The sequence below is a fragment of the Carassius auratus genome, chromosome 32 (genome assembly GCF_003368295.1).
Source record: "Carassius auratus strain Wakin chromosome 32, ASM336829v1, whole genome shotgun sequence".
Taxonomy (NCBI): domain Eukaryota; kingdom Metazoa; phylum Chordata; class Actinopteri; order Cypriniformes; family Cyprinidae; genus Carassius; species Carassius auratus.
The window spans coordinates 1,273,213-1,287,002 of NC_039274.1; the positions used below are offsets into that span (position 1 = coordinate 1,273,213).

A 13,790-nucleotide genomic window follows, 5' to 3' on the forward strand; every position below is an offset into this window, starting at 1 on the left:
TGATTTTTTTTGTTTGTTTGTTTGTTTGTTTAGTAGCCTGTATACTGTACATTTGGCCAAAATCTAGAAAAGAAGAAGTTGGCTGTGACTTAACTCAGCGGGTTATTGGCTAACATTACCAGATCTCTCTTTTTTCCTTTTCTTTTTGAGTAAAGAAAATGCTTTACTTTATTATTATTATTAGGCAAATTATAGGCAAATAATATATATATATATATATATATATATATATATATATATATATATTTTTTTTTTTTTTTTTTTTTTTTTTTTTTATTACGTTATTAACCGGTATTTCTTCCACCCAAACCAGTTTCGGAATGGGAATAATATCAGAGGGACGCAGGAACAGAAACTTTAAAATATTGATTCTGCTCAGAGTGAACCTATTTAATTTTAATTTTTTTATTTTTTTCGTTTTCAGGCCCTGAACATAAATATGTTAAGCATATGATTCTGTGGACTTAATCAGATGAACAAATCTGAATATAAAAAACGCCATGATGAAATGAGCAAAAACAGTATATTGCAACAGTATGTTGCAACATGCCTTCAGACTTAAGAAACATGCCTTCAGATGGGAGTCCTACAGAGATTCTCGCCCTTGAACCTGTTTGAACTTGTGTGCAGACCAGGAGGTGTTAAAAAGGAAGTCCAGGAGGAGCCCTACTGTCCAGTAGGAACAGGAAGCATGATCTGCCCGCAGACACAGCTGGTTCCTGCTAGAGGAAGCCTGGATGTGAGCTACCACAGCCACTCAGCCCTGTTTACTTTCGCCTGGGGAACCACCTGCTCACATGGGGACAGGACACACACACACACACACACAAATAGCTTTAAGCAGAATTAAATATACACATATATACACACACACACACACACACACACACACACACACACACACACACACACATATATATATATATATATATATATATATATATATATATATATATATATATATATATATATAAATATGTATATTTAATTCTGCTTAAAGCTATTTAATTCATACATTATTACAGACTCACCTTACATTTTTAGAATAATCAGCTTTATGTAGTATTGCCACAACTTTGGTCATTATGGTTGTTCCAAAAAGGAGACTTTGTTTAAACTCAATTCTGGAAACAAATGCATGTAATGTAAGGCGTATGTATACGCATTGCCCAATTTAAGTACAGTCTCAGCCCACAGTCAGGCTGACCTCGCTGCCACCCATACCACCCCTTCCTTTTTAACTGTTGCAAAGAGAGTGAAAGAGATAAAGAGAGAGTGAGAGAGAGAGAGAGAGAGAGAGAGAGAGAGAGAGAGAGGGGCTAGTGGGAGGAACATGTGCTCACTACATGTTCCCTGCTGTGACAGAGAATATCACTGTTTGTCCAGAAGCCCATACATTTTGGAGAACGATACTGGCATTGCTACCTGAGCTAAAGAGAGGAAAGGAAAAGGTTTGTGGTCAGCATTTGAAAGGAGAAGAACTTTGTTTCAGTTCTGTGAGGGCGTGAGTCTTGCATCTGGTCTTCTCACTGAATTGTGCGATTGTCCATGCTTGAAGACATTTGCGTTGGTTACGGAACTGGACAACATGACAGACTATTGAGGGTGGAACTAGCTAACTGACTGTGAGTATCCTGCGGTCCTCTGGAACTCTATAAAGGAGTTGATTTGTGGAACTCTGTCAACCAATGCATTGAAATGAGATGGCTGGAGAGATCCATGCAAAGAGACGTAATAGGTCTGGGATCAGGAGAGTGTCTTCCACTGCTCTCCATACACCCAGAGTGCCAACATTCATGCTGACCAGCCACAGTGTTACCCTGGATAAACGAGCCCTTCGGCGATTGGCCCTGCCTGCTCATATGTCTAAAAGACACTCCACAGGTAAGTGAAAGAAACACACACATTTCTAGAGACAGCATGTGCAGTGGAGTCTAGGAAAAAACTGCAAAATACAGTTGATGAGAGTGAACAATCAAAATGGCCTTTTTTCTGTGATGCTGGTCAACCAAACAACATTAAGTATTGTAGTAGAGAGGTCTGGTGGGATGCCATGCTGGCGCACAACATCCAAAACATATGCTGGTAACCCTATGCTAGCCTTTTTAGCCGGGCAAACATAAACTGGTACCTCTGGAAAAAAGGTCTTGTTTTTACTTTGTACCCTTTTTGGTGTAGTCAATAGCCGGGTAATGAAGGAGATTTTCATGTTGGGTGATAGCGGCAAACCATCCTGTGAGGAGGCAGATGTGGTGCGACTTGGGCAACAGCTGTGGCGAAATGATAACCGCAGCGGTGGAGAGATGTCAGAGCACTGGCTTCTCTCCCTTTGCTTTATCATCACACACACACACACTGCATACACACCAGTCTGAAGTGGAAAAACAGCCACCTACCACACATATAACAAGAAAGGGGAGTCTGGTCTGGTTCTCAGCCACACTAATCCACAGCTATTTGAATATGTATGCTTGGATGATATGTTGGCCAATGCTTTAGCATCTTAGCATAGCTAACAGTGCTGTATGTGTGTTAAGGGGAAATGAGGACAGAAGAATTAAATTGTTAAGAATGTTTTTCAAGCATTGACAAAGAATGATGCTCCAGATGCTCATGGAGGTGTTGTTTTAGGTGCATGTGCCCCACGAAACATGATGATCGGTAGAAGATGGATGGGTTCAGCATGGCTGCAACAGAGAATCTCAGTTCCAGAACTTAATGCGCTACAAGACAACATTTTAAGGCTTCATAGTCATATTATGCATGGAACTCAGAACTTGTAATTCTCCCTCCTCCTCTTTCCTGAAAATAACCACTAGAACATCACTCATACATCTGACTCGTAAAGTTGAGGTAGAGTACATTAAGTGCTGCAATGTTGACATTTTTGTAAGCTAACCTGGAAGTTAGCATCACCATGGTTCCTTTGACAAAATCCCAATTGATTTTTCCATTATCTTTGGATTATTGCAGAAAATAATCTCTGCGAACAACAAACGTTTATGACATTTTGTTATTTTGATAATCTGAGAAAAGGAACAAAACATTTATGAATTTTGAAGCCTAAATACAATCGGCAGAAGCAAAAAGCTAAACGTAGGATATAAATGAACTACACCACAGTCACACATCACCACCATTAAACTCCCAACAACTCCTTCAGACTTAATTAATAATAATAATAATAATACAAAATAATAAAATAAAATCCCTGAAAGTTTGTTTTGAATAGTACGCAAGAGCACATATTAACACAATTTGGCTGTGAAAGCGGATTATGAGTTGAGAACGTATATAAGAATGTCCCTGACAACCTCAGTAGTCTCATTTAACTACTTATTAGCAACTGGCTTTTTCAAGACAATTAAAAGCTTTTTAAATATAAATAAATCACAAGGGGGTATTCCTTAATGCATTTTATGTCATAGAATAATACATGAAAAAATTGTTTTTGTTACCCCCAGACCTTATTTCAAACCCATTCAAAATCACTTTAGGATGATGCAACTGGAAGAGCTGAAATACTAACTTCCGGATTTTGGATTACAAAGAAACAACATCCCTGCAGCACTCTATAATAAAAATAATACCAATGTCAAAATGTTTTGAACTCAAAGAATTCAGTGAATTTAAACTTGAATGTGGCATTGACATTGACCACACATTCTTTGATGTGTCCTTTGGTTAAATATTATTTAGCAAAATCATTCAAGCAACCATTTGACAGTGTACCACTATAGTACTTTCTAGTAGTCTGAGCATATACAGTATGTGTGAATAATGTGAGAATGCAACATGGGGAGGACAGGGGAGGGAGAGATTGAGACAAAACAAGTAAGAGAAAGAGTTAGACAGAAAGGAAAAGAGCAGTTATTCTTCCAATTTCCCCTGCACCAGCTTTGTGGTCTCTATGAGGAACAGATGTTCACATCTTGATACTGTGCATCAACCCTCTCTTCTTCCTATCTCTAGTCCCAGCACTGCAACTGCCTGAACGCACAAACCCAAAGTCAGGGTTTAACTATCAACACGCGCACCTGCGAGGGCACATCCATGAACAGATGTGCACTAGCAAATGAATACTCAACTATTTCTACAATTCACACTATTCACATTAAATTTATTTAAAGGCTTTATTACGTTTCCATACATGAGTTACAGTACATGAAGTGCACCTACCTTAATCTGCATTTGTGGGTGTCACACACTACCAAAAGAGACAGATACAAACCGACATTTTAAACTAATATCAGTGAGCCAAAAAGTGTACAGTAGCCTATAGTGGCTGTTCTTTTGCTAAATGAAAGTGCTATCGCCAAGTGAAATAAATGAATATCATGGTCACTGTGTTTCTCTACTGCATGTTTTATTACAAATCTTGCAATCATACTCACAAATAAATCACAAATTTTGAGTCATATTTACTTATCCTTGCCTGTCTATTTTCAATAGGGATAGTCCACCCAAAAAATGAAAAATTCTATCATCATTTACTCATCCTTATGTTGTTCCAAAAATATTTACAACTTTATTCTGTGGAACATAAAAGAGGATATTTTGAGAAATGTCTCTGTGTTTTTTACCATACAATGGAAGTCAAAGCGCTGTTTGGTTCCCGGCCACCTCCTAAGAGTCTTCTTGGAAGAACATATTCTTTAAAAAAACCTGAAAAAAAAAAATACTGTATGTATTTCTAGACCTTATTTACAGTACAGTATGTGACCTGTAAGCCCCCTGTCTTCCATCCCAGTCCCTCTAAATCAGAGGTCTCCAAACTTGGTCCTGGAGGGCCGATGTCCTGCAGAGTTTATCTCCAACTTGCCTCAACACACCATCCTGGAAGTTTCTAGTATACCTAATAACTAATAAGGCATTAATTAGTGGGTTCAGGTGTGTTTAATTAGGATTGGAGCTAAACTCTGCAGGGCACCGGCCCTTCAGGACATAGTTTGGAGACCCCTGCTAAAAAAATAAAATAAAAAAAAATCAATACATTTAGCTGTTAACACCACTAAACATCTGTGATTACAGTATATACGGTTATTTCACTATGAACTCTCTGTTTGATAGTTGTTAAAAATCTAAAATTTATAACATTACATATTATCTTTTCACACCTTTTCACAGTAAATGGCTGACCTGGTCATAGTTTGAGAACGTTGTGCCCAAAACATTTTTGTAGCATCAAATGCAACAGATTTTTGTAATTCTGCATTATCGAATGCAGTTCATTATCTCTTGCTCATTCTTTCTCTAACTTCCTGTCCTACCTCACGTCCTCTCTTTATCAGTGTTACCCTGTTGAGAAATGACAAGCTCTTCATGCTCATACACACATTTCACCATCGCATCTTCTTTTAATCTCTGCGATTCAGAACTCTGATAAGCAATGAAGAAACATGTTGACGACACATCTGCTTCCGCAGTGCACCTTGTTCCTTTCTCAGTGTAAAAGCAGATGACTCCATTCCTCGTTGCACTGCCTGTGGCATCCTTCTCATTAGATAAAGTCCCTCTCTGAGCAGCCGTGCTTAAAATAACTTTCATTTACTGCAGTCTGTAAGGGTGACTCAACAAGGCCGTTGAATGCCGGAGCTTCAGTGGGAGAGGACAAAGGGAGAGGACAAAAGAGCTGTGTTTCTCTAGCAGCAGCCCCGTCTTATCTCTTTCCAGCACTCTTGATGGTGACTGCAGCCACAGGAAAGGATTTATAATGTGCAAGTAAAAAAAAAAAAAGAAAAAAAAAAGATCTCCCTTGCTTTCTCTTTTGCTCTATTTCTACCTCCGCAGAGACCGTCATTTCCATATGAACACAATAAGCCCAATCAGACGGGAAAATCTCTGCCACTTCATCAGATGCAGAGGAAAAGAAAGACAGACAAGGACGTTCTTAATGTCACTAGGTGAGGGTCAGAATATGAAGGGTGGTGTAGGTATAGAGATAACTGCTCATAATGGAGAGGTGTGAAACCATCCTCAAAGTGATCACTTGGAGGAGTGTAGACAGCAGTGCTATAGTCACATCAACAAAGACCTAAATGAAGCTAGGAAGGAGGACCTGTCAGGCACTGACATTGACGGGCTGTCTATGGGCGTACACTCATGAGAGCATTGCAATGTCAGTCAAACTGCTGTCAAGACGCTAAGAAGCCCATGCTGCACCCTCTGCTCCAGTCACTGTTACACTCTAAGACCAGAAACAAATGTAACTCTGTGTAACCATGTGTATATTGTGAACGCACAGTCCCATTATACATACTTCTGTTTGCGTTACACTTTTAAAAAAATGCATTGTTTGAAAATAACAAGGCAACAGTAATATTCAAAAGCTGAAAATTTATTGGTAGGCAAGAACACCAAGAAATTGACAAAAACAAGCAAGATATAGCATGTACATACATATATGGCTGAGAAAGTCCTAAAAGAATGGCATTTTATTTTATTTTTTTAATTGCATCTATTACAGGAAACTTATCATAGATGTGCTCCCTGTGGCAACATGTTGTCCAAATGTAATGGACCATAAAACCGGGATGTAGTCCGTTTCTGGCTTCACCCATCTATTATATTTAACCCTTTCTATTCAGCCATAGTTTCACAGCAAGAGGCGTAACAGGATTGTGTAAACAGCACGTGTGGGCATGGAAGGACCTGACAGGGTAGGACATGCAGGGCTATAACTCCCCAGCAGGGAAGAGAGACATAAACACTACATCAAGACCCAGGACAACCAGTGATCCATCTTCTAGACAACCAGGAACTTATAAAAGGAAATATAAAAGAATTAGATGAACAAAGTTTGAACCATATCGAAAAATGACTTCGGTATCTTGCCAATCTGAACACAGACATTGCTGAGATCTTCTTGAGATCTCTTTTGAAACTCTCTAGGACATGGAATTCAATCAATCTTTTTCTCAGTAGACAAATGCAAGAAGCAGGGGACTAAACTAAGCCTCAGTTTATTACTCTTGTTTTGCTCAGGCGAGCATAACTATGACTAGTGTTCATACTTTTTTTGTGGACAATGTAATCACTGGGGGGATATATATATGTGTGTGTGTGTGACTGGGTTGGTCTCTTTATTGCAAAAAAACAATCAAGAACCACACAGACTGCTGTAGGTATAAAAATAAAAATTTTTAAAATGTGTTGCTTTCCCTTCAAATACTTTTAATATTAGCTGTCATGTTTCATCAAGTATATATATATATATATATATATATATATATATATATATATATATATATATATATATATATATATATATATATATAGTTAGTTAGTTAGTTAGTTAGTTAGTTTTATAATATTGGGAATAGTCTCAAAATATCAATTTAATACTTCAACACTGTATGCTTGTTAATAAGGGCCTTGAGTCTCTCAGACCTCTCAGAACTTGTGGATTAAGTGCAAGGTCAGAACACTTTCCTGACAGATTTTTTTGTAAACCAATTAAAATGGCATGTTTGTCAGCAGAAGTATATCAGTAATGATGATGTATTTGGCTGCATATTTAGAGAATGAGAGCCTAAGAATAAGCTCTTCCCAGTGCTGTGGTCCATTACTGATTAGAGGGAAGGATAAAATCTAATGTAATGAAATGTAAAGATTTTCAACAAATTATGCAGCCACTATTTTCTGGGATTATAAATAGAAATCGTATAATTAAAAAAAGTGTTTTGCTGTCACAAATAATTTTGCTCGTTGTCTCTTACAAAAATAATCACTTGACTAGTGTCATCCCTCATGGAGCATCTAGTTTTTCAATTATTAGCCCCAAGATCAGTGGTTCACAGAGGAATCCAAAGTTGTTGTTTTTTTAAGCTAAAATTTAAAAATGCAGCCCATTTGTGTGTTTGTGTGTGTGTGTGTGTGTGTCTGTGTGTGTGTGTGTGTGTGTGTGTGTGTGTGTGTGTGTGTGTGTGTGTGTATGTGTGTGTGTGTGTGTTTAGATGAATACATTTATTAATGTCCATTTTTTATCAGTGTATAACTCAATGTTTTACGCGGAACACAGCACTTAATATTTCTTTTGGTGTCTATAAAATGCATTCAAATTTGTTGTAGACCATTAGACATGATGTTACACTGCATTGAAAGCCCGTTTGATTCCAGATTTCTTAAAAGGAAACTTCATACAAAAAAACAATGGCTAACAAGGCAGTAAGGCTGCTTTAGGTTAAAGCAAAGCCAGGGTGTATGCACAGGAGACAGATCCTCACGTTTCACACTTGATAAATTTAAGACATTTGCCCTTGCAAGAAAAGTACAGACTGACACATCCATACATGTAGCCAAATTGCATTTGGCTGTAGAAAAATCCTCAAATATCTGGGCAGATATTTCTTTTCCACACCAGAGCTGACCACATATCAGTACGGTGGATTAAGAATAATGGGTATAGCAGAGAACTCAAGTCATGAAGAATATCTTAAATATCTGTGAACTGGGTATTAGCTGTCATGAGAGAAAGAGAGGTGGAACTAGTGTAGTGAGGGCTACTCTTTTTACAGAATTCCTCAAGGCTGAGAGTTTTGATCTAGTGTAGTGTTCAATTCTATTGACATTAATTCTCTTCACACCCATACGCTAAACTCTGCTCCACTCCCACACTCCGACACACACACACATGCTTTTTCTCACACACTTCCCTTAAGTCTGTGAAGTGCATCTAAAACATTTTACTTCAATAATGTGACGTATATTTAGGTTAAACATGATAATCAGGAAAAAATATATACTGTAGGTAACATTTTGTCATTTTATCCATCATTCAAATAATAAAACAAACATTATTTGTTTTTATTTTTGCAATAACGTGCACAACTAATCTGTTGAAATACAATCATAAAGTAATTATGATCTATGCTTTAGCATTATCTAAGGGGCCACTGTAATAAAATGACTTCCATTTATTCACCATTTTCCTGGTGAAAATCTGTAACCATAACTAGTCACAGATTTATGTTCAATTTGTGATTTTCTGAGAGTGTTTTGACTGGAGGCTTCTCAGGCTGACCAGGCGAGTGGTGGGACTAAAGAAAGTATGGGGCAGCTGTCTCTGTGTACTTTCCAACACCGGTGCTTTCTCCAACAGCAGAGTAGCTCTAACCATGTTTGTTTACATGTCTTTGCATCCCGTCATTTCTAAAAGGGGTGGGGGAAAAAGGCAGATGTGCGTTTCTCATCGGCTCACCTGCTGTGACACCATCAGATCCTCCCCCTAAAACTGAGTTACAATGCCAATGAATGGCTAGCAGGTGCGGTGATGGTTAAACAGTCAAAAATGGGGGAATCAACTGAACAAAATTAAGGGAGGGAGGTTGAAGAAGAAGTCGGTCATTATTTAGCAGCAGCTGTATTTACTAGATCTTTTCCGCCAACTCCTCAGAAGGAGGAATATGTTTTGCGATGAAAACTCTGCCCGAAACCACAAGAAAAAGTCATATTCATATTCAAATACACCTGAAAATGTCTGTGGAAATGCCATCTCTTATCCATATTCATAGCTGGTGCACGCAGCTCTTTTAATCACTCAAGTAACTGCTTTGCTATTCAGTTGAATTTTACCTTAGACTTAAGCTGAAAGTTATTTGTCAAGGTCTCAGAATAAGTCATTAATGTAAATTATAATTTTATAAGCACCTAGTAAACAGTTTCAAACACAATAAGTATCAGGTCGGCTATACAGGGGCCTAATATAAATGTCAAATTAATGAATATCATTGCATTAGATGGCAAAGTATCAAAACCCATTGCCGTGTATTGCTATTTATTTTAAATGAAAAACATTTTACAAAATATTTAAAACAATAAACCAATGAATATAGCCTACAGTTCAAAATGAAGACAAAAAGTAGTTGGACACCCTGTGATTGTCAGATAAGCGGAATATATCCATGATGAACTATACCTGCTTAGACGTCTTGAAGAACTCATTTTTATCCCCTAAATATCACCTTGGTACTAGTAAAAGGATGAGTAAATGTGGTACATAGCCTAGCCTACAATACTTGAAATTACCTATACATATAGTTTTATCCCAGAAATCGATGTAAAACGACATATCGACAGTAGACCAATTACTAAAAGTAGGGACCATCCATCAACCGTCTAGCCTACACTTAGACAGATTTTTTTTTTTTTTTTTATGCAACACGATGCTCTAGAAAAATGAAATGCTCAGTTTGTAACTATGTTACAAAAACGTCATATCTTCCATCTGATTTGAATGAACTCGATCGGTCTTCGGGCACCAGCTGTCTCAGGCTGTCAATTGCCTGACGAATGCTGATATGGGGAAACAGCGGCGACTAGCGGCGTGAGCTCAAACTGCGTTTAAAAACCTGGCAAAAACACCCGGCGTTGTGGAAGGACCATCAATACTGCTCTCATGAGAATTAATATGGCATTTATATCAGAGACAGGGACAGTGCTTACGATCCCTCAAGAATTGCAGAAAATTGTGGGCACATCCTAATTATGTTAATAGCAGTCTATTTAAAATGTGATATGAATTATATTAGGAATCCTCAATATCAGAGGGAGTTATACAGCACAAGGGAGGTAGGCTGTCAGCTTGTGGTTCTGATGAGCTGTCAGAGAGAGAGAGGGGGGGGGGGGGTGCTGTAGCGAGAACGAGCGAGCGAAAGAGAGAGAGAGAGGTTAGGAGCGCAGGAGAACGCTTCTCTTCTCCAGATGGTGTTTTAAACGCAGACAGAAGGATCATTAGACAACACGCCGGCTTCCAACCACCGAAAACAACAAAAATAAACCAAAACGCGAGATGCTGCAGAGAGAAACAACGCAGAATGTGTAGCATCAGTAAGCTGGGACACGAATGATGTTTTTAATGGACCGTTTTTTCGCGTTCAGTGTGGAGGGAGTTCGCGAAGAACAGTTGGAATATTGACGGGAATATCTCCGAAACACTCTCTATCTGAATCATTATCTGAATCTGTAGACGAGGACTTTCGGGATTTACAAGAGATAATATTCACTACACTTCTACTTGGAAACATGGAGCATCAGTGGCAATATTAAAAAGGAAAAAAACATCTATCTTATAGGAGGGATCACGGACATCTACTGTGGAATACGATATTGAAACCACCAAGAACGCGTGATCTGAATTGGAGGACTTTGCCATTTTATTGTGATTTGAGAAATCGAATGGAACTTTTTTTTTCGCCCTGTGCATTTTTCTAAGAAATTTGTCAACACGTTTCAAGATTTCGACATTTTAAAGGAGCGTAATACCAAAGTCTCACTACTTTAATACTAAAGCTTTGCTGTGTTCTAGCTTTGTATGACATATTTTCGATTTCTCGAAATTGAATTACCTCATTATTTATTAGCTACTATAGCGAAACGTCAGCATCGCGTGCAATCCAGTTGAGAACTCTCTCTCAGACACTCTTTGATAAAACGTTATATATATACGATTCTTATTCATTTTGGAAAGTTGTCACTTTTTTACAGTGATATTCAAGGCGAAATAATCTCCTTTTATTTCTATTTTAATTTTTCGGGTGGATTATTTTTTTTGCTGCAAAATACCTCAGTTTGACTTCGACCTTCAAAAGTAAGTAATGCCTCTGCTTTATCTATAAACACTTTGTTCGTTTAATATTAACGTTTATTTCTCAAATAGCCTACATGTTAGACTGGACTTAAGTCTTAAGCGAAGACTATCAAATGCTTGTAGCAATATAGAAATTAAATTACCAAAGGCAACAACTTACCTGCTCTGTTTCAGTTTGTTTTTATATGCTGCATAAATGCAAAATTCAATTATATGAAATGCAAACATGATTGTTAAGATCATGTTTTGTTCTTTCAAACGAGTTATTTCATATCAAATTAGATGCTTATTTAAGATTCGGGTGGCGACTTAAACTCAACAGAAAGCCTGCTATTAGGCTATGACTAAAATTATTGTCACTAAAACGAATATAAACAAAAATAAAACATTTAATCATGCCACATTTATTACTCCATCTTTCTGTAATTATTTGTTTAGTTACGTTTTATGAAAAGAACACGCAAAATGCAACAAACATGAAGTTCATATTTTGCCAAAACAATCCCATCCTCTGAATTGGAACTAATTAGAGATGATCTAATTCAGTTAGGTCTGATCTCACAGAAATGTGCCAACACTGAGCTTTTAATTGTTTAACAATTTCTGAAGAGAAAGAGACCGTTGTTGTTTAATGTAAAATCATATTTATCTGAGAGTATTAATAATAAATGGGATTGAGTAGAAATTACAGCATATAAGCAGTCTTCAGCCTGGCAATCTCACCACCTGTTTGTCTAATAAATGGTTAGTCTATACGAGCACAAAAATGAAGATGTGATCTAGTGCATTATGATGAATTGTTCATTGCATCCTTGCCAGCACACTGATGGATGAAACCACAATATGCTCTGGTGCAGCATAACTTGCCTAAACTGTCCTTCAGTCCAGCCCCGTCAGCATCCGTTGATGTTACTGCCATAGCACTGCAAACCACCTCTTTACTCTTCAGTTGACCCCAGTGAAGATCAGCTGAATTATGAATGAACAGATGGTAGAAGTTCTCCCAACAGCTAAATGCTTAAAGGTGAAACCGCGCTGTGGCCACAAACTATCCTTAAGCATTACCACCAAATAGCCCTTTTAGCTTTTACAGACAAATGTCCCTGGTACATCCACTAAAACACCTCCACTAAGAGAAAGTCATTCAGTAATCTTGAGTGATTATTCAATTTGCTTTCATGCTTATTCATGCTTTAGTAGATTTGTATAGATGAATTAGAGTCAAATGTCTCTGAGGAGACACTGCCTTCCATTGGTTGGGTGTTGAAATGGAGAACTTATTTGATTGCTTTTGCAGTTTCTGTAATGACGAGGTTTTTTGAAGTCAGTCTTACCTGCTCACTGTCTGCACTTAACAAACCTGGGCTGCGTTTTCCAAAAGCATCGCAAGCCTAATTTGATCATAGCTCCATTAGTGACTGGTTCTTCAACCAACTTATTAGGCTTACGATGATTTTGGTAAACACAACCAATCTTAGAATGATGGCAAAGCCTAAATATATGTGCTTAAAATATTAAAACAAACTGCTAGATTAGAGAAATGACTATAGTATTTTTTCTTTTTTTTAACAAAATTCATACACATTATTTTAGTGAAAAACAATATTTTAAAAAGCTATAATGTAAAGTTGACCATGGTTCTGTAATCCAAAAACACATTGTAATTAGAAGTTGCCTTAGATATTACAAAATGAAACTTTATGATTTGCACTCAATGCAAATATAGTTTAGAAACAAAAAAATTTTGATAATTTATAAAGGTTTATACTGGTACATGCAGTCAAGAGTTTTTCGTGTGAATGGTGTCCATTTCAATGATTGTGGCATATGTCTTAAATTTGCTAGTAAATAGGACGCCCAGGAGTGTGTCCTTCTGACAGTGCCCTGCAATGGGAGCAGGGACATGGTGTGCACTGGAGGTAATTATTGTAATTTGAGTGCGGGTGCAGGTGAAGTTTGCCGTCTCGTAATTAACGAGAGGAGCAGATGGTGGTGGGCGGGAGATGGGTGCAGGCAGACGGCCGGCAAAGCAGCAGGGGGAGGGAAGAAGAGAGAGCGAGAGCACTAGGGGGGTGGGGTCAGGCACTGATCAGTAAACACAGGCACATGATCGGCCAGGTAGCCTGACTGTCACCTGCACAAAAGATGTCACTCACACAACTAACCCCGCGATATGTGCACATAACACACAGCTCTGCACATA

At 37.9% G+C, this 13,790-nt stretch overlaps 1 protein-coding gene across 4 annotated transcripts in view; it reads left to right on the plus strand.

The window, feature by feature from the left end:
• The first annotated feature begins 1,272 nt into the window (after positions 1–1,272).
• LOC113051291 (protein CBFA2T3-like) overlaps positions 1,273–13,790 on the plus strand; it is a 44,954-nt gene continuing 32,436 nt past the window's right edge. For 2 of the 4 annotated variants that reach the window (XM_026214893.1, XM_026214895.1), the window contains exon 1: positions 1,273–1,884. In XM_026214893.1, coding sequence (XP_026070678.1) covers positions 1,704–1,884 — 181 coding nt within the window. In that variant the 5' untranslated portion in view covers positions 1,273–1,703. Of the gene's footprint in view, positions 1,885–10,651; positions 11,588–13,790 lie in introns of those variants that run through there. The other 2 variants (XM_026214894.1, XM_026214896.1) reach the window with 2 other exon arrangements.